At 45.1% G+C, this 21,748-nt stretch overlaps 1 protein-coding gene across 1 annotated transcript in view; it reads left to right on the top strand.

Annotated features, from left to right (window-relative positions):
- Positions 1–8,355: 8,355 nt before the first annotated feature.
- Positions 8,356–21,748, top strand: part of csf1ra (colony stimulating factor 1 receptor, a) — a 29,835-nt gene continuing 16,442 nt past the window's right edge. Inside the window, exons 1-8 of the mRNA XM_061237123.1 lie at positions 8,356–8,488; positions 13,214–13,492; positions 17,044–17,325; positions 17,832–17,968; positions 18,312–18,474; positions 19,479–19,680; positions 20,626–20,741; positions 21,400–21,511. Of these exons, the coding sequence (XP_061093107.1) occupies positions 8,440–8,488; positions 13,214–13,492; positions 17,044–17,325; positions 17,832–17,968; positions 18,312–18,474; positions 19,479–19,680; positions 20,626–20,741; positions 21,400–21,511 (1,340 nt within the window). The 5' untranslated portion in view covers positions 8,356–8,439. The remainder of the gene's footprint in view (positions 8,489–13,213; positions 13,493–17,043; positions 17,326–17,831; positions 17,969–18,311; positions 18,475–19,478; positions 19,681–20,625; positions 20,742–21,399; positions 21,512–21,748) is intronic.

Here is a 21,748-nt window from a genome sequence, read left to right as displayed (position 1 = left end):
TTTGAGGACAAAGTTTGTAGTAAGTGACAGGTTGTTTCTTCATGCAAAATATCTATATATATATATATATATATATATATATATATATATATACATATACATATATATATATATATATTTTTTCAGGGGTTTAGTGAAGGCGGGTCATTTTTTACCCTTAGGACAAGGGGAGTATACAGAATGTTTAGACTACACAAGGGTTGAGAGAGAGAGACAGGGAGAGGGATGCAGATGAAAAAGGAGAGAGTTAGAAAATGAGAGATGAGAGAGAGAGAGAGAACCTGGTTTTACCTGTGTGAGTGTAACATCTGTAGGATCTGTAGGAATAGCAAATCATGTCAACACAACTTGAGTGGGTGAATCTGCAGCCACACAGGCCTATGCGGGACATGTTATTGAAACATGGCTATTCTTCCGTTGTTATTCCTGGCTTTCCCCCCATTACTGGGGATACTGCTGACAATCTCCATGATTAAAAAGCTGGCCTTTTTATTTTTTTAACCTTCTGGAAGCTATTAGATTTTTGAAGAAGAAGACATTTTGGCTGCATATACATTCCATATTGATTAATACTAATTACCAAATATATTCCATGAAAACATAAAATTTCAACTTATAATGTAACACAATTTTATGTCAGGCATGAAATTTAAGGTAAATTTTTTTCAGAGCAATGGGTACACTTTAAATACATTCAATACAATACACTCATAGTCTATTACATTGAATTATATATTTGTAAATGTGTGCACAATTTCTGCATATTAGCGAGATACTGATGACTAGATGAGCAAATTAAAGAATATAGGGTACTCATATAGGGTATTCCCATGTTAGGCTAACCATTGATAATAATAATTTTACACAGTTTGTCTGAAATAGCATGTTTAATGTACTAAATGTAGAAAACATAACACTATCCATTTCAAACTATATCAACTGCGTGAGTTGTCCAAGACAATTTTTGCATTGATTCAGATACCTTTCAGTGTCATTCCTGGAATGATTCAACTATGCATGGAAAATTGCATGGAAATTTGCAGGAAAAAGTGGAATCCATTTTTAGTTTTGAGGGGGTCAATACACCCTTCCACAAGCAACAACTTTTCAAGTACTCCAGAGCACAAAAGAAGGAAAATTAGCCTATACATTGTAAATAACATGATTGCAGACCTAAACGTGGCTGTAGCAAAATGTCCCGTTTATACTAAATGTGAATTAACAGATTACAATCGCAGTTCCTGAAGTTGTAAAATGAAATTTTGAAACATAACCGATATAACTGAATAGCTGTCTCACTGCCATTCTCAGACTCTAGTTGTAGAACTCACTCTGAGTACCATACAATAGCGGTCTTTCCGTTTATTATGTTGGTTATTTTTCTATGTTTATTGTGTTCTGTGCATTCAAAGTTCAAAGTGTCTTAATTGTTTGATATACTATTCCAGGTATAACATTCTGTGCCTCTTGCAAAAAATCTATGGTACATTTCACATGAAATATTCACATTCCTTGTATAGTCAGTTTGGTAACTTACAATAACTTTGTAGCAATGTTGCACTTTCAGATGGAAACAAAATGGTGAACCTGAATTATAATACTGTATATTATTTATGTTAGTTTTTTCTATTTCTCTTGACTACATTTACTGCATATATGATAAGGAAGGGAGCAGGGGTACTTACAAGAATGGGTACTGTCAGGTGAATGTACAGATTGTGCGGTATTAAAAACAAAGCCTTTCTCGAAAACGGTAATAGTAACCGTAATAACACCTTAATAACATTTTAACTGCATCTGTGCTGACATTCTGTGCTTTCGCATTGCTATGAAGGCCTCGTTTAGGCACAGGGTGATTGTGATTGGCTAAGCTCTGTTTAGATTTTTTTCCCTTGTTCTCATCTTTGACAGCTTTGTAATTAGAGCCAGTACATTATGACGGTCATGGGGCGGCGTCCATGAAATCCAATTTGATTTCGGACACACCAGTCCTTCTGTTGTTCTAGAAGTATTTTTAAAGTCACTGGGACCACAGTTTGAAGGTGAACACTCAGTATAGGACAAAGTTCGGCCCATCATTCCAGGAGGTATCGGCTCAGACGGAACTCATGACATACACTCCGTGAGCACTTAATTAGGTATTTATTACACTTCTTTTTTAGACTTATTAAGTGCTGCTGCAGCCTATCGACTTAGAGGTTTGACGCATTGTGCATAGCATAAGAGATGCTCTTCTGCATACCACACAGTTGTAATGTGTGTACTGTCACCTTCCTCTCAGCTTTGTCTGGCCCTTCTCCTCCGACGCCTCTCATTAACAAGGCGTTTCTATCTGCAGAACTGATAGCTCACTGGATTATTTTAGTTTGTTGCACCATTCTTTGCAAACCCCAGAGACTAGTGTGTGTGTGAAGATTCCAGGAGACCAGCAGTTTCTGAGATACTCCAACCACCCTGTCTGCCGCCAGCAATCATTCCACAGTCAAGGTCACTTAGATAACATTTTGATGGTCGATGAGAACATTAGCTGAAACCCCTCACCCGTATCTGCATGACTTTATGCATTGCACTGCTGCCCCACAATTGACTGAGTAGATTATCGCATTAATATGTGTACAGGTGTTCCTTATAAAGTGCTCAGTGAGGGCATATTATTTCATAAAAATGAGGCAGTGTCGGCACTTCTTTCAGGAAAATGACCCATGGGTTATTAGTCCCTGGAAATGAACGTAGAACGAGACTTAAGGACAGCACTCCACCCGATGCCTCTTCACTGTACATACACTACTTCACATGAACAATCAACACTGAGATGGAAACCCAGTTATTATAGCACAAAATTTCAAATTCAGGCCCCACACAAGCCATTTCACTTGCAGAATAAGTTCAAATACATTTCATTTGCATGCGTAGCAGTAAACGAATCTACACTAAACATCCTGTAGTCTAGTGAAATGAGGGCCAGTGTTGTACAGCCATGTGTCAGTGCAGAGACGTCTCAAAATAGCTACAAGAGGAAATGTGCACAAGTGTTCTGTAAGCAGAACTAATGGCTGGCACAGAATAGATACTGCCCCTGACTCAACAACAGCCTTCGAGACTACACTGATGCCACCCCCACTTTAATATGAACAGCTTCATACTGCAGTACACTCAGTGAGCACTTTATTAGGTAGACCTGCACACCAGCTTGTTAATGCACATATTTAATCAGCCAATCATGTGGCAGCAACTAAATGTGTAAAAGCATGCAAAACGTGGTCACGGGTTTCAGACCAAATGGGAAAGAAATGGGAAAGAATGGGAAAGAAATTTGAGTATCTCAGAAGCTGCTGATCTCCAGGGATTTTCACACAAAACAGTTTCTAGATTTGCAGAGGATGGTGCGGAAAAAAATGGGCGGCACGGATGGTGCAGTGGGTAGCACTGCTGCCTCACAGCACAGAGGTCCTGGGTTCGAATCCCAGTTGGCCGGGGCCTCTCTGTGTGGAGTTTGCATGTTCTCCCCGTGTCTGTGTGGGCTCCCTCCGGGTACTCCGGTTTCCTCCCACAGTCCAAAGACATGCAGGTTAGGCTGATTGGAGAGTCTAAATTGCCCGTAGGTATGAGTGTGTGAGTGAATGGTGTGTGTGTGTGCCCTGCAATGAACTGGTGACCTGTCCAGGGTGTATTCCTGCCTTTCACCCAATGTATGCTGGGATAGGCTCCAGCCCCCCTGCGACCCGTTTCAGGATAAGCGGGTTAAGATAATGAATTAATTAATGGTGCGAAAAACAATAAACATCCACTGAGCAGCAGTTCTGCGGGCAAAAATGCATTAATGCAAGATGTCAAGGAGAAGGGCTGGTCGAAGCTGATAGGAAGGTAATGCAAATAACCAGACATTACAACAGTGGTACGCAGAACAGCATCTCTGAACACACAACACGTCAAACCTCTAAGTGGATATGCTACAGCAGTAGATGACTTAATAGATAACATAAATAAATACCTAATGAAGTGCTCAATGAGTGTATAATTCTTGGTAGCTTTCTTCCCTGTTTTCTACCAAGTACTGTTTATTTTAATGAGAGCCAAACAATAAGGGCAATGCAGAAGATGACAGCCACAGTCTTGCGGGGGAGAAATGCACTTCCCATTTACCTCACCCTTTCATTTGACATGAATTTAAGCGATGTAGCAGCGTGTAACAGAGAAGTAGGATGTCTTATGTTTGCACAAAATAATGTTATGTTTCAATATACAGAATACATTTTTTTATGTTTATTTTCAGAGAAATTATGCAGCGTTAGCTTTTCCAGTTCCTGTAGAGGTTTAGACTAGGTGCATGACCATGGAACCACACACCTCTCATTCCAAAAATGACTTTATTGTGGAGGAGAAGGAACATTCTGGTACAGGTCTTTGGTGGCCAACAAAACAATTAAGGACCTTTAGCATTGTGCAAAACCTTTTAGCGCACGCAAAACCAATAACATGACCACTGGTTGGTCATTGTCTTTTCTTTTGCACCAGTCATTGGTTGTGTTATTAGTCTTACATGTGCTAAAGGTCTCAGTACTTAGAAAGAAAGTACTTAGAAGCCCTAAATATGCTAAAACAACAGTTTTGTCTCTTCAATGAATTAGACTGGATGAGTATGACATTCTTCTCTCTTACTGGACATTGAAAGATTTTACAATGCAATCTTTATTTTTTTTAAATATGTTTTTGTGGATATATATTTTTATTTTATTTTATTCCCTCATTGATTTTACCTTTTGGAAATGCGGTACTCTTGAATACAGGTAGCTGACATGCACACACACTTACCTGAGGAGTGTTTTGTTATTGTCTCAGTTGCTTAACACGGTACACCTTTTTGTTTTCTTAAAGGTAGTGAACTGAAAAGCAGAACCTGCACACTGCTCCACACGTATACTCCATGCACATGTTCACATTATGCTAAAGTACCAAAGCTTTTAAATATGTTTACCTTTTTCTTTTCTTTTTTTTACATATTTTGTATCATTACTTTCTAAATATTTTCTATCATTGTAAAGGATAATCTTTATAATAAAGAACTTTACTATTATCCTTCATGTTATGTCATTCATTAAATTAATCTTGCTTAAAACCATAACTAATTATTCAATGAAGATATACTTTACTGAACCCTGTGGGATTCAGTAAAGACATGCCCACTGAGGTACACTTTCCACCTCACACCTCTTCAACACCCAACCAATTTCTGTGAAGAATTTCCAATTTGACACATTTGCACATTTGCACATTACAGATTCATCCCACTCCCCTCTGAACTGCATATGTTCATCTATCCATGTGGACTTTCTAGATACCTGAACTGTTTCCCTCTCAGCCTATAGGCCAGCGGAGGATGGGCATCCCCCTGTAGCCTGGTTCATCTTGCGATTCCTTCCCATCGGGGCGTTTCTTCTCACACTAGGGAGTTGTTTACCTCATATGCTATTTGTGGGCTTAGGGCTGCCATTTCCCATTTTCTCTTCCCTTCTGTTTCTCTGTAAAGCATCTTTTGACAGTCTGCTGTGAAATGCACAACACAAATAAAATTGAATTGAGCTGAATTGAATTCATGTATACGGCGAAGATAGCCAGTGGTGTAAATGTGGGTCTATTCATTAGCACAGCCACTGGTTTATGGATCTCAGACTCCTGAGTGTGATAAAATATGAATGCTTTCATGCAAAGCAGTGTGGAGCATACTGTCATACCAACATGGCAGTACTGGGTGGCAGTGCACTGCAGTACTACAGTATAATACATAGGGAACTGAGCTTGTAACATAAAGTTTGCATGTTCAAATCCCACTGCCATTGTACCCTTGAGTCAAAGCTGTACTTAAGCTGAGCTGGTTCAGCACACAGTATATCCAGCCGTCAAAAAAGACACTACGTTTTTTTGTTTTTTTTAAACCTCAAATGTCAAACACTAACGCAGTGGTGTCAAACTCGTAGCCTCACAGGGCTGTGTGCATGCATGTTTTTTTAATCCAGCCAATCAATTAAATGCTGCCTTCCATTGATTCCAATGACTCATTCGGCCATGTGCATTTAACTGCATCGAAGCGCAGAATATAAGCAACAGTCGTTATTTAGACAACGCAAATAGACACATTTCACTTTATTTACATTATGTGCGAACCTACAGCCCTAATTCAGTAAATAATTGTAAAAAAAAAATTATATAATATATAAAAAAAACCAGCATACGCGGTTTTGAGTCTGCTGCTCTGGCGGAAAGATCCGGAAGAGCTGGCGCTCCTCAGCTCTGAGTGCAGAGATTACGATGGTCGCCACGGCATCCGGCAGAAGGTCACATGAAGCCAGGCCCGGCCCCTCTCCTGAGGTATCGCCCGGGGAGACAGCGGGGCGAGAGAGCATCACAAGACGCGATTGCACTGGTTTTCCCGCCATTTCACTTCATGTGTCCGTAACGCGTGGTCCAGACAGGAATTGATTACCAACTGATTGATAAACGATAGGGGCCAAGACCAGTTGAGGAAACAGACTATGTTGGAGGCTGGGAGCCCATAAGGGGGCAATAAAGCCTCGATTTTGACTATATCTTTGTGTAAAAGAACGCGGAATGAGTCCTTCCCGTACACCATGTCCATCATGGGATCTCGCCACACACACACACACACACACACACACTCTCTCTCACACACAGACACACTCACACAAACACACACTCTCTCTCACACACACACACACACACACGCACACACACACACACACACTCTCTCACACACACTCACACACACACACTCACACAAACACACACTGTCTCTCACACACACACACACACACGCACACACACACACCCCTCCTCCCCATTTGAGAAGAGCATCAATAGAGGCATTCATGAGTGCGGAGCCTCCCGCCTGCCCTGGGAGCGTGGCATGCCCTGCACTAATGTATTAGCTCCACTTTAAGGCCTCGCCGCGGTCTGTTAAAAAGCCGCGGACGCCAGACGGGCGTGATGCTCTGGCCTTGTGGCCCCTGGTGTTCCTGGGACAGAGGCAGAGGCAGGCAGGGCAGGGCAGAGCGCGGGAGATCAGTGCTACGTCTGCAGCCAGAGACAGAGCAGCTACTGGCACCTTCCCGCTCTACTGGAGTTCCCTAAAGGTAGGTCCACCTGTCGGCTAACAGAGCTAGCTACTGGAGTTCCCTAAAGGTAGGTCCACCTGTCGGCTAACAGAGCTAGCTACTGGAGTTCCCTAAAGGTAGGTCCACCTGTCGGCTAACAGAGCTAGCTACTGGAGTTCCCTAAAGGTAGGTCCACCTGTCGGCTAACAGAGCTAGCTACTGGAGTTCCCTAAAGGTAGGTCCGCATGTCGGCTAACAGAGCTAGCTACAGGGGTTCCCCAAAGGTAGGTCCGCCTGTTGGCTAACGCTACTAACAGAGCTAGTTACAGACAACCAGAGAGGGATCCACAAAATGCCAAACACATATCTGTGATTACACAAGACTCCTAAACCGGAAAACATCAGAGGGACTAGCTCTGATACGAGACGGTGGAGCACACTACCTTAATGTGATCGACTGAAATGCCCTGTGCTTAATGTGATCGACTGAAATGCACTGTGCTTAATGTGATCGACTGAAATGCACTGTGCTTAATGTGATCGACTGAAATGCACTGTGCTTAATGTGATCGACTGAAATGCACTGTGCTTAATGTGATCGACTTCAGATCACAGGGAACAGCACACAGACATGCTGCAGGCAGGTATGGCATATTGTTACATACCAAAGAAATAAAGTAAACAGAAAAAGAATATATTTAAATTCATCATATTGCAGACTGTGTTTGAGTGTGTGTGTGTGTGTGTGTGCCTACGTGTGTGTGTGTGTGTGTGTGTCTGAGTGTGTGTGTGTGTGTGTGTGTGTGTGTCTGAGTGTGTGTGTGTGTGTGTGTGTGTGTGTGAGTGTGTGTGAGAGAGTGTGTGTGTGTGAGTGTGTGTGTGTTTGTGTGTGTGTGTGCATGTGTGTGAGTGTGTGTGTGTGGGTGCGTGCGTGTGTGTGTGCATGCGTGGGTGTGTGTGTATACTAGGGGGAAGTTTGAATTGCCCAAATGCAGATTTGATACTAGCTCTTAAAACTACCTGATAACTCTGAGTAATATGTTTTTTACTCTGAGGAAGACGTTGTTTGACGTGGAAATCAGGTAGAACAAGTGTCACTGTACACCGAGATCTGAAGCTGATCAGGATGATCTTTTGGTCTTTTTTTTTTTTTACCCCTTTTCAGTGATTGGTTCGCTGAGCCGTCTCACCCCGTGAAGAGAAAAGGGAAGTTGTGATGGAAAGGAGCTGATACTGAATTATCACAGCAGTCAGTTCCTTACCAGACCTCGAACAGACGAGACGAGGGAGACTCTTTTTTTTATGCAACGTGATTCTGAAGGAGGGCGCAATGCTTGTCCTCATTCTCGTCCTTGAGATCCTGCTCTGCGCAGCCCAAGGTAAGGCCCAATCCGCCCCTCTCGCTGATCTATGCACTATCCTGCTGTCCCCCTGTTTCAGAGCGGCTCCACTTCAAACACAACACAGATCAGCCAAATGCGTCTCTCTGCACTTCAAACACATCGCAGATCAGCCAAATGCGTCTCTCTGCACTTCAAACACATCGCAGATCAGCCAAATGCGTCTCTCTGCACTTCAAACACATCGCAGATCAGCCAAATGCGTCTCTCTGCACTTCAAACACATCGCAGATCAGCCAAATGCGTCTCTCTGCACTTCAAACACATCGCAGATCAGCCCAATAAGTTTCTCTGCACTTCAAACACATCGCAGATCAGCCCAATGTGTTTCTCTGCACTCTGCACTAACATATTATACGGTGCTCTAAGTCTAAGACTAAGACTGAATGGCCTGTTCAGTTATCTCATGTTATTACTTTACATTAAATTATTGGCATTTGGCAGACGCTCTTATCCAGAGCGACATACAGTTGATTAGACTAAGCAGGAGACAATGCAGGGTTAAAGGCCTTGCTCAAGGGCCCAACGGCTGTGCGGATCTTATTGTGGCTACACCGGGATTAGAACCACCGACCTTGCATGTCCCAGTCATTTACCTTAACCACTATGCAACAGGTCGCCCTGTCTATGTTATGCGATGTAATGTTACAAAACAACATGATGCCGCAGTTTTGATGTTGGTTATTGCTGCCAAGTAAGTCCCTGATTTCTTGCGCCTGTACACCTAGAAACACAAATAGTTCTATCAAAAGGGTCAGGTGGTCAATGGCCTTTCCATGTGGTGGGAAGTATGGAAATCAACTATGAGAATGTACAACATACGTTATCATACCCGTTACACAGACAGTTACGGAAGTCGTCGTGTTTTGCGGGCATGCAATTTTGGAATGGCATTCAGTTATGCGTAATGGTATTATTGCACATTTAGAGGGTTGTTCTATTTTGGGGGTTGCAATTGGCGTCTTGTCACAGAGTGATTTCTCCCCATCACTGCCAATTGCAATCTTAAAAATCTTTAAACTGGTTCATTCTGTAGCAGAATCTGAAGTTTTGCATTAAGCTGTGCCAACTGTTTGCCGTCTGGACAAGCCCATCTCCGTGTCTTATGTTGGGCGTTTTGAATTATGCTAATAACAGCCTCCGGGGAGAAGTATTTGAAAACATGGCAGAGAACATGAAAAAAAACAAAAAACGACAGCAACCAGCAGTTATCATTACTTTAAACGGTCAAAACAGCCTGTTAAAAAAACTGTTTTTATTTGAAAAAGTCACCAATTGCACAAATATTTCGCAGAGCTAGCAGTGTGACTAACAGGGCATGATCATCCCCTCCCATCCGTCTGAATCATGAGTTTCCCCGGTCAATGTTCTGATTGTGCTCTCCGGCGAGTGTAATATCGTATTTTACACGCATATTTCTCACCTCCACGGCTGTTTGCTGAGATTTACTTCAATGGGCCATCAGCCCTCCCCTGGTTAATAATAGATCATCACATTAATATTAGTGTAGTTATTCGCACTCTGAGTTTTTAAAAAATTTGGATAAAAGTATATCACGCACAGTTTTAAGACAGCTTTTTCGACAGGTATTTGTAAGATGGGGCCCTCGAGTAAATGGTCGAGCAGTCTTTGTGCTTGAGGATTTTTAATTCCCTTGAACAGAGGAACTGCAAACATCAGACGCAAACAACGTCAACAAAACAGAAGCACCTTCAACTGTGATTACTGCTTGAATGTAGAAGTTTGGCTTTAGAGTTTCCCTCTAATGATGGATAAATAGAGCGTGGCTCAGTGTGATGGCTTTCAGCATTTGCTTACGAACAGTGTAAGTTTGTTGTGAAGGAGCAGATGTCTGGTTTGAGTGTCGGGCTACATATTTCAGTTCTGTTTTACAGTAACCACTAAAAGTAATCATTAATAAAGCAAAGTTTGTAGTTCAAAATTGTAGTCTTCTTGGTTTGGTTGATATAGATTTGGCCTTTCTATCTTCTGTACTGGGCATCATATGTTCAGGGCCTTACAACCAATCATATATGAACTGTACCTTATCTGGCGTGTTCAATTATTTGTTGTATGATCTTGATGTGCACTGTTTTGTTTGTCACTTTGGATAAAAGCGCCTGCTAAATAAAATGTAATGTAAAAAAACAAAGCAAAGCATTACCCTGTTATAGATTGATGACACGTCTATGGTGTATTCCTGCCTTTTGCCCAATGCGTGCTGGTATAGGCTCCCCCCACTACCCTGACCAGGAACATATATACCATGGGATGGATGGATTAATAAAGCATGTTGTCACATGAGTGCCAACCATATCTTGAAGCTGTCTGGTCTGATTTGTTGACAGTTGATGCATTGCAGAGTCAGGTGCAGCTTGTGTTCAGTTGAGCGTGACTACACAGCTACAGGTACAGGTGTATGTAGGCACAGGTGGGAGGGATTACCTGCTACTAGCTTCCCCTGCTCCCTTACCTGTACAGTTTCAAGTGCTCTACTGGAGAAAACACTATATGGGCTGCTTTGCAAGGCATGGATTAAGCCTGGTCCTGGAATAAAATCAAAAATCAAAAAAGATCTCCATTGAAAAAAGAAAAGAGTAGTCTTGGACTAAGCTGGAGAAACCAGGCCTGAATGTTATTGAATGTCATTATTGTATATTATGATTCATTGTGGGGTCAAATGTGGGAAATATACACATATTTATTTGAGAAATATATTCTTTATAAATATTGAGAATCTTTCATAAATAAATATTGTGCATGCACCCATCAGCAAAGATAAATAGTTTCATAAGGTTGGCTGATAAAAATCTTCCCACGTTCAATGTTTGATTCATGACTAGACCACAAACGACATTGCCCATAAGGCGCTGATGGACAAAGCTGGACCACAGTGCACAAACTTCAGTTTCTAGTTTCGCATGTTCCTCTCCCTCAAGGTTCAGCGACCCCCTGTGAACTTGAGCCGTAATGGTGTCGGGTGAAAGACTGCTCTGTTTTGAGCCCTCTTCATGCTTATGGAGGGCAGAGCTGTTCATCAAGCAGGGGCTGGTCTGGAACTCCATGCCCATTACCGCGAATAAAGGTCTCTCTGTCTGTTTCAAAAACCATATATGCTGCTCGAAGAGGTTATACTTTCCCCCTCATCTGATATGATGTTTATGGTTGGGTATATGAATTCTTTGTTTGAGAAATAGGTTTATAAAATAGATTTTTCGTTTCCCCCTCGCTGTAGCAAGATCTTGATGTTCTCCTGATGTTTCTACTCACAACCACGTGTGCATTCTCAGTCAGTGCATTGATGGTAATTCGCAAACTACCAATTGCAGCAAAGGACTTTTGGGAGACCATTTTACTTGACTACTGTTGCATTACATTAATGGCATTTGGCAGTCGCTCTTATCCAGAGCGACGTACAGTTGATTAGACTAAGCGGGAGACAATCCTCCCCTGGAGCAATGCAGGGTTAAGGGCCTTGCCCAAGGGCCCACCGGCTGTGCAGATCTTATTGTGGCTACACTGGGGATCGAACCACCGACCTTGTGTGTCCCAGTCATGTACCTCAACCACCATGCTACAGGCCACCCCTATAAGATAAGATAAGACATTGCGATCTGTGAGTGAAAATCCTCGCAAATCTCTTTCGTGAAACAAGCCCCCAGTCTCCCTTTATCGTTAGAATACTGGGGTTGCGTAATCAAGGTATGATATATTAGGAGCTGATCGACCCTTCAAAGAGGGCCATATAAGCAGTGGAAAAACACTATTAATCCACAGAAGTGTGTGAATGTGGAAGTGAGAGTAGGCACGGGAAATCGAGTCCCTGCGTTTGAGTCCCCCCGCCCCTCAAAATTAGTGCCAATGTAGCAATGTGTTTCCTGGAGGCGACAGTGCTGTCTCCACAGTCTAGAACATTTCTCCCACATTAGGCAGTATGAATGCTTTCATTTCCTCACCCCCCCCCCACATACACACACATACACACACATGTCTCCATATACCAACTGGGCCCGTTCCACAAAGCAGGATTAGCTGGATAACTGCACTGAGTAAAACCCACAAAGCAGGATTATTGAGTTAGCTGGATAACTGCACTGAGTAAAACCCACAAAGCAGGATTATTGAGTTAGCTGGATAACTGTAGTAACAGAAAAGTAGTAACACAAAAAGTGTTGACTATTGACACACCCTTTTCGACAGTGCAACAAGATCAGAGGTGGTCAACATCATGTGTGTTTGCAACGTTCATCATCAGCTCGCAAGCAGGTCTTTGCCTGAGCAACATGCACAACTGACATTTAGGTGTATGGAATCCAGGATATCCATAGCAGGATATTGGCAGGTTAAGTGCCTTTCTAAAGGGTACAGTGACACTACCCCTTAACTCCGCATTGCTCTAGGAGGGATTGTCCACTGCTTAGTCTAATTAAAAGTAAGTCCCTTTGGATAAAAGCACCAGCTAAATAACTTTTTCCTACAAGCATTGTATTTTGTGTCAAGTTTACGCTACAAATATACAATTTACATATGTGTTGCAAAGGGAGACACAGACCGTATTGAAAATAACATGAAATGTGTGTCCGTACCTAGACATGGATGTGTGTTAAAAAAAACCGACACACTATGCGCTGTAAATATGTAATATCCGTTAATAACTGAGAGTGAGTGCATCGCTTGCGTGTCTTTTTTTTTTTTGGCTCACAGAATGGCAGCCCCCGGAGATCAGACTGAACTCGGGAGAGGTTCTGGACCAGCCCGAGCTGGTCCTGAGTCGCTCTACGTCGCTGGTTCTGCGCTGCACGGGGAGCGGCGCCGTCACCTGGGTCACCCGCCTGGCCCGGCACAAGAAGCACATCTCCAAGGGCCCGGGGAAGGACAGCGTCTTACGCATCAACAACCTCACCGCGGAGCACACCGGAACCTACACGTGCGAGTACCAGGCCCGGCCGGGACTGCAGACGTCCGTCCACGTCTACGTGAACGGTAGGCTCGGGGTGAACGGGGTCCCCCGCTGCGAAAATCCGGCCATTCTAGATTGACCAGCTTGACCAAATTGAGCCGGTCTAGTTGGGTGTGAGCTGGTCAACCAGCGTGGCCAAGATGGTCATGAAGCTGGTCCAGCTGAGTATGAGCTGGTCAACCAGCATGGCCAAGCTAATCTTAAACTGGTCCTAATCTCATCCTCATGGAGATCTAGTGTCTTCTCCTCATCCTTCGCCTTCTGCTCTTTTGAATTTCATGCGGTTTCTGTTACTTTACTGTTTATTATTGTTGTTTATCGCCCCCCGGGTCCTCTAGGGAGCTTCTTGGATGAGATGGACATGCTCCTTAGCTCCTCACCAGTCAATGACACTCCCCTCATCCGCCTGGGTGACTTCAATCTCAACTCAGAGTCCACCCAGTCTACCTTTCTCTCCCTCCTTTCTTCTTTTGACCTTACCCTCACACTTTCCCCTCCCACCCATAAAGCAGGCAACCTTCTTGACCTCATCTTCACAAGGAGCTGCACAACAACCAACCTCTCTGTAACACCACTCCATATATCTGACCACTCCTTCATCTCTTTTTGTCTTCCACTCTCCTCTAATACCTATCCATCTCTCCCACCATCCACTGTCACCTGTCGGCGGAACCTACGCCACCTGTCTACCTCCACCCTCTCATCTACAATCCTCTCCTCCCTACCATCCGCGGAGTCTTTCTCTGAAATGTCTCCCGATGATGCTGCTACAACCCTCATGTCCTCCCTCTCATCTTCCTTTGACTCTCTGTGTCCCCTCACTACCAAATTAGCTCGGGCCTCCCCCCCCCCCCCAGTCCTTGGCTTTCTGATGCTCTACGAGCTGTCCGAACCCAACTGCGGGCAGCGGAGAGAAAATGGAAAAGGTCCTGTCTCCCCAGTGATATGGCTTCCTTCCATGCCCTCCTATCATCTTTTCACTCCTCTGTCTCTCTAGCTAAATCTTCCTTCTTTCACTCGAAAATTTACGCGGCCGCCAACTGTTTTCAACCTTCTCCTCTCCTCTGGCCCCCCCTCCACCCCCACCTCCCTCATCACTCACACCTGATGACTTCGTCTCCTTCTTTGAAAAGAAGGTTGATGCCATTCGCAATTCCTTCTCCCAACCCTCTCCCCCTGCTGACCCTCCTACCTTCCCCAACTCCCTAACCTCCTTTTCTCCCCTCTCTGACTCCGACACATTGAAACTCCTCTTGACCCCATCCCCTCTCCCCTTCTACAATCTATATCTAATGACATTCTCCCTTTTCTCTCCTCTCTAATCAACACCTCCCTCTCTTCTGGCACCATGGCCTGGCCAGAGTCACTCCCCTGCTCAAAAAACCTACTCTTGACCCCTCTGCTCTGAGCAACTACAGGCCTGTCTCACTTCTTCCCTTTCTCGCCAAGACTCTGGAACGGGCGATCTGCTCCCAACTGTCCACTTATCTTCTTCACAACAATCTCCATGACCCCAACCAGTCCGGCTTCAAGAGTGGCCACTCCACTGAGACCGCCCTGCTCACGGTCACTGAGGCACTCCACTCTGCTAAAGCCAAATCCCTCTCCTCTGTCCTCATCTTCCTCGACCTGTCGGCCGCCTTCGATACAGTCAACCATGAGATTCTTCTCTCATCGCTGACTGGAATGGGTGTCACAGGATCTGCACTCGCTTGGTTTTCCTCCTACCTCTCTGGTCGCTCCTACCAGGTGACTTGGAGGGGCTCAGTCTCTGACCCTCACCCCCTACAAACTGGAGTCTTGCAGGGCTCAGTTCTTGGTCCTCTCCTCTTCTTGCTATACACCATGGTTCTGTTATCTCTTCCCACCACCTGAAGCTTAACCTTGCCAAAACTGAGCTTCTCTACATCCCGGCTAAGTCCTCTCCGTCAATCGACCTCTCACTGATTGTCGAGGACTTTGTAGTTTCCTCCTCCCGTACGGCAAAGAATCTTGGGGTGACTCTTGATAACTGCCTCACCCTGGCTCCACAAGTATCCTCCACTGCCAGAACCTGCAGGTTCTTTCTGTACAATATACGTCGTATCCGCCATCTCCTGACGGAAAAAGCCACCCAGCTCCGAGTCCAGGCGCGCGTCATTTCCCGCATGGATTACTGCAACTCCCTCCTAGCCGGTCTCCCAGCGTGTGCCATCAAGCCCCTCCAGCTGGTCCAGAATGCTGCAGCCCGCCTGATCACCAGTCAGCCCAGGTCGGCTCATGTCACCCCGCTTCTCATTGGCCTCCACTGGCTTCCTATTGCCGCACGCATCCGATTCAAGGCCCTAGTGTTGGCATTTCAGGCTGCTAAGGGGACTGCCCCACCTTACATACAATCCTTGATCACTCCCTACTCCCCAGCTAGACCACTCCGGTCTACTCCGACTACCACTGTCAGGACAGCAGAATCCCTCCCCCTATTTAGACGCAGACTAAAAACACACCTTTTCAAACTCTACCTTAGTCCTCCCTCCTGATTTCCCCCGCCCCCCTTTCTGATATCCCTATCCCTCTTGTCTAACCCCCTCCCCCCAAAAAAAATAAAAAATAAAATAAAATGTATTGCACTTATGATGACTCTATGTATAGAACAGCACTTCCTTTGTATTTTCCTAGTTATGGATGTGATGCTTTGACTTGTGGAAGAACCTATGCACTTGTAAGTCGCTTTGGATTAAAAGCGTCTGCCAAATGACTAAAATGTAAATGTGAATGTAAATGTCTAGCTGGGTATGAGCTGGTCGACCAGCATGGCTAAGCTGGTCATAAAGTTGGTCTAGCTGGGTATGAGCTAGTCAACCAGCATGGCCAAGCTGGTCATAAAGCTGGTCTAGCTGGGTATGAGCTGGTCAACCGGCATGGCCAAGTTAATCTTTAACTGGTCTAGCTGGGTATGAGCTGGTCTACCAGCATGGCCAAGCTAATCGTAAGACCTTCCCTGTATGAAAGGTTAATACATGCTGTAAAGATCTACAGGTAAAACCACTGATGTATTTAGATTGGGGTTTGTTTGTCATCTCAACAGAATCTGCTTGCAAAAGGGGAAGCAACCTGATTTTTCAGTATAAGCTATATTCAAAAGCAAATGACAATATTTTAAGAATACCAGAAAAAAGTTAATAGGATCACAACCATGGATGATATAATTAGAATTGCTTTGCAATATTGGTTTTTCTAGCATGTTACTGTATGAAAAATCTGAGATGAAGATTTCATGCTTGGTCTTGTGAACCTGTATCTCAACCAGTCAGACCTGGGTGGTTCCAAATAGTTTTTGTTTTGGATTCCTTTTCTGTCCTCTATTGATCCAATGCTTAGCTTATGTCAAATGCAGGAAAGTCCAAAACACATAAAGCAGGATCACTGAGTTAGCTGGATGACTGCACTGACTAAAACCCGGATCCCACCCCAAATCTGGACAATGGACTGAAGTAAAAACAACTGTTCAACGTGTTACTTTGTGCAGTCTGTTACCAGCATCTCTGAATAAAAAGAAACAATGTATATACACTGTTTGTTTGTTTACCTCCGTTAGATCCAACAATTCTTTTCACCACCTCGAGCACCAGGCTGGTGAAGAAGGAGGGGGAAGACTGTATGCTGGCCTGCCTGCTGACGGACCCCAACGCCACGGAATTCTCGCTGCGCATGCATAACGGCTCCTCCGTCCCACCCGGGATGAACTACACCGTCGACCCCAAGCGAGGGGTCCTCATCCGAAACCTGCACCCCAGCTTCAACGCTGACTACGTCTGCGTCGCCAAGGTCCGGGGCTTGGAGAAGGCCTCCAGACCCTTCTCCATCAACGTCATCCAGAGTGAGTCACAGCGAGTCTGTGCTAGGCGTCGCAAACCAACGTGGCGAAAAAAACCACCTACTGGCCCCTGTTACCTTCCCGCTTAAACCAACCTAAGATTGCAAAACTGGTTCAGTCTGTTTTTGACACTTCCCCCTGGTTTTAGCGAGGTGACCAACTGTTGAGCAGCCTATAACTCGTCCACCAGTTTGACCAGCGGCATACTCAACCAGACCAAACTGGTCTTGGCTGAAATTTTCTATGGCTGTGTTCCGTACAGCTTACTTGCCTCCCATCGAGCATAAAAGTTACAAACTAGTACACTCAATGGTAGACAGGAAAGCAGTTTTGGGCACAGTCCGTGAGCTTCAACCGAACCAAAGTGTTGGGAAGTGAAATCGAGGCAAAGGCTGTGTACAAAGCCATATACTTGGCAAACTACTTGTACAAAATCTCAGTGAAAAATCAGCCTGAAATGAAGGATGAGTAGTATGCGGCTTCGAACACAGCCCCCGGTCTTCTTTCAGAGCTGCGGTCCCCCCCCTACGTGTTCCTGGAGGCGGATGAGTACGTGCGCATCGTGGGAGAGCAGCTGAGAATCCGCTGCTCCACGCACAACCCCAACTTCTACTACAACGTCACCTGGACACACTCCTCCCGCAGTGTGAGTATCAACTCCCTGGGCACGTCCCAGTCCTCACAAAAAAACACATCCCCCTCTCCAAACCTTTCCTAATTTCTTTTTTCAAATACATTTCTAACACATGCCTTCCATTTCACCTGAGCAATATATATATTTTTTTAAATATATTTCATTTTTAGTTTTATATGCTTTCTTGTGTTTGGAAAATATATGCCGTGTCGATTCTGACTCATAGGAATAGCAAGGTTAGACGGTGATCGAAATAACACCTTTTCGTTGCAGTTATGTTTCGTAAATATCAGAGGGCCTCTCTTAAGCAACTTCACTTGCACTAAGACTTTGGATTTGTCGCCCTGGTCCCCAGTTGCCAGCCCCAGAGGAGAAGAGTCATTCAGAAGGTAACCGGCTGGACATCGTTAGCATCCTGACCATTCCCTCCGTGAAGAAGACGGACACAGGAAACATCACCTGCGTGGGAGTCAATGAGGCAGGAACAAACAGCACCATCACCCACCTGCAGGTCGTAGGTAAAACACCTGACATTCCTACGGATTATCTGTAACTCTTCAGGCTTATATTAGCTGATGGTCTGGGTTTCAATGTCAAGAATTACTGTATTTTAAAATGCAAATCCTTTTTATTGTTTTTATTTCATTTTATTATTAATAATGGATTATAATCAGGGTTAGGGTCAAATAAAATATTTTTTTTAAAAGAAAAAGAAAAAAGAGGGCTCAATCAGTTGACTATGATTGGTAGATACTTTCTGGGGCCTGTTCCACAAAGCAAGATTACCGAGTTAACCAGATAACTGTATGGAGTAAAACGTGAAAAATAATTCTTCGTACTTGCTTCAGTGGTGGCATGGATGGTGCAGTGGGTAGCACTGCCGCCTCACAGCAAGGAGGTCCTGGGTTCGAATCCCTTTCAGCTGGGGCCTCTGTGTGGAGTTTGTATGTTCTCCCCGTGTCTGTGTGGGTTTCCTCTGGGTACTCCAGTTTCCTCCCACAGTCCAAAGACATGCAGGTTAGGCTGATTGGAGAGTCTAAATTGCCCATAGGTATGAGTGTGTGAGTGAATGGTGTGTGTGCCCTGCGATGGACTGGTGACCTGTCCAGGGTGTATTCCTGCCTTTCGCCCAATGTATGCTGGGATAGGCTCCAGCCCCCCTGCGACCCTGTTAAGGATAAGCGGGTTAAGATAATGGATGGATGGATGGATGGATGGTACTTGCTTCAGTCCGTTTTCCAGATTAGGGCCAATTCCAGATTTTACTTGATGCAGTTATCCAGCTAACTCAGTGATCCTGCTTTGTGGAACAGGCTTCTGGCGATTCCCACGGGGGTCTCAGAACGTGGATTATTACGCTCAGAAATAATCCACCAATCAATGTTGGGCTTGTGCTACTTGTAGCGGCTCTCCGTCATCCTGTAAGTCAGAAGACACCACGACCATTTTACGGCGTATGCTAGACAGAAACTGCAACCGCAACCTTGACACCAAATGGCCGCCCCCCGTGTGCCTCCCGCAGATGGGCCGTACATCCGCCTGTCCCCGTGGCTGCAGCGCGGCTTCGCCCGTCAGGGCACGGACGTGGAGGTGAGCGAGGGGGAGGACCTGGAGCTGAGGGTGCTGATCGAGGCGTACCCCCAGATCCTGGAGAAGCGATGGGGCGCGCCCTCCTCGCGCATCATTTCGGAGCTGGAGCAGAAGTTCTACACGCACAACAACAGGTGTGGCCCCCTTCGCCTCTGCCCGCAGGGGGGCTGGAGCCTATCCCAGCATACATTGGGGCGAAAGGCAGGAATACACCCTGGACAGGTCGCCAGTCCATCGTAGGGCACACACACCATTCACTCACACACTCATACCTATGGGCAATTTAGACTCTCCAATCAGCCTAACGTGCATGTCTTTGGACTGCGGGAGGAAACTGGAGAACCCGGAGGAAACCCACGCTGACACGGGGAGAACATGCAAACTCCACACAGAGAGGCCCCAGCCGACGGGGATTCGAACCCAGGACCTCCTTGCTGTGAGGCGGCAGTGCTACCCACTGCACCATCAGTGCCGCCTACTGCCATTTTATTTTGTGTAATTATCCAGACCTGGGCTCAGATATTTGCTGGATTCAAATACTTTTCTGTGCTCGATTTATTTTGCCTGGTGCAATTGAGCCAACCAGACCTCCATGGTTGCAATGTACCAGAAGGCTGTTTTTGCACTTTTTGAGAGTATTTTATGGGACATATTTCAATCCAAAACAATTACGTATTTAACCCAGGTCTGGTGATTACACTTGACTGATTATTAAATAACATTTATGACAGTCAGCAGAAAGGTTTCCTACAGTCAATGTTGTGCGTTTGCATGCCAGTAAATGCAAAGCGCACTGACCTTTATTATTCTATTTTTTTACTTATTTCACGTCACTTGTTCTTTTTGTTTTTTGAAGAGGAAGCAGTTCTGCATCTTGAAAAGTGCTGAATTGGTAGCCTTGGTTAACCAGCTAACCTCACAGTAACCCCAGGATCAGCAGAGTTTGTTGAGAAACCAGAGTTCAGGGAAGGGAAAGCAGAAGATTCAACTAAGACCGAGTTTCACCCAAAGTGTGTGTGTGTGTGTTTGTGTGTGTGTGTGTGTGTGTGCGCGTGTGGGCATTCGATGTTTGCCAACAGGTACGAGGCTATCCTCCTGCTGAAGAGGATGAACTTTGGTGAGCAAGGCCAGTACACCTTCTACGCAAAGAGCAGCAAGGCCAACGCCTCCATTTCCTTCAACGTGCGGATGTACCGTGAGTCTCCCCTGGTGGCCAATAGTGGCTAGTGCACTTAGTAACATTAGTAAATATTAAACCCAGCATGCCCCATTGATATAGGCCTGCCAGTATGTGATGGCCCATCAGTATTCTGTGATTGAAACTAACAGCCCCAGGCCCCAAGTCTTCTCGGACCAGCTGGCATACAACATGAAGCGATAGGCAACTGCCGTTCAGCCTGAAAAATGGTTGAAGCTATGTCCCTTGGTTCACCGTTCACTCTCTGATTGGTTGCCCAGGGGACAATTTTGTGGTGGCACGTCACTGAAATCCAAGTGAAAACCCGGTTACATCTGGTTGAAGTTTTCAGGCCGAGTAGGACGCAGCCAGAGGTGGAAAGTAAAAGTTAAAAAGTAAAAGTAAAAGAGATGGAATGTAAAAGTCCTGCCATGGGTTTCTTCCACCAATTAACTAGCTCTACCTCCAGACTGAAAAATTGTAAAATCCAGGATTAGAACCAAAAATACTTTTTGGGGGAGACCTTGATTTTTTCACCTGTGCCTATATCCAGGTAGAACATGAGTTATAACGGGGTCAACCTAGTCTAGCTTGTGTCAAAACATCTCACATCTCACAGCATGGATTGACACCCCTCCGGATGTGTAAATTCTGGCTTTCGCTTGTTCTATGACAGAGAAGCCTGTCGCCGAGGTGAGATGGGAGAACATCAGTACCCTCACCTGCACGTCTTTTGGGTACCCCGCGCCCCAAATATTCTGGTACCAGTGTTCCGGAATCAGACCAAGGTACGTGCTCAGGGGGAGTGCATGGACTGGATATTACATCATGGGGCAGCCTGTGGCCTAGTGGCTGAGTTCCTTGACTGGGACCTGGAAGGTTGGTGGTTCAAGCCCCAGCATAGCCACATCACAGCTGTTGGGCCCTTCAGCAGGGCTATTAACCCCATATTGTTCCAGGGGGAATTAGCCCCTGCTTATTAGCCCCAGCTTAGTCCAATCAACTGTAAGTCGCTTTGGATAACA

The sequence above is a fragment of the Conger conger genome, chromosome 3 (genome assembly GCF_963514075.1).
Source record: "Conger conger chromosome 3, fConCon1.1, whole genome shotgun sequence".
NCBI lineage: Eukaryota > Metazoa > Chordata > Actinopteri > Anguilliformes > Congridae > Conger > Conger conger.
This window is presented reverse-complemented; position numbering and strand designations above follow the sequence as displayed.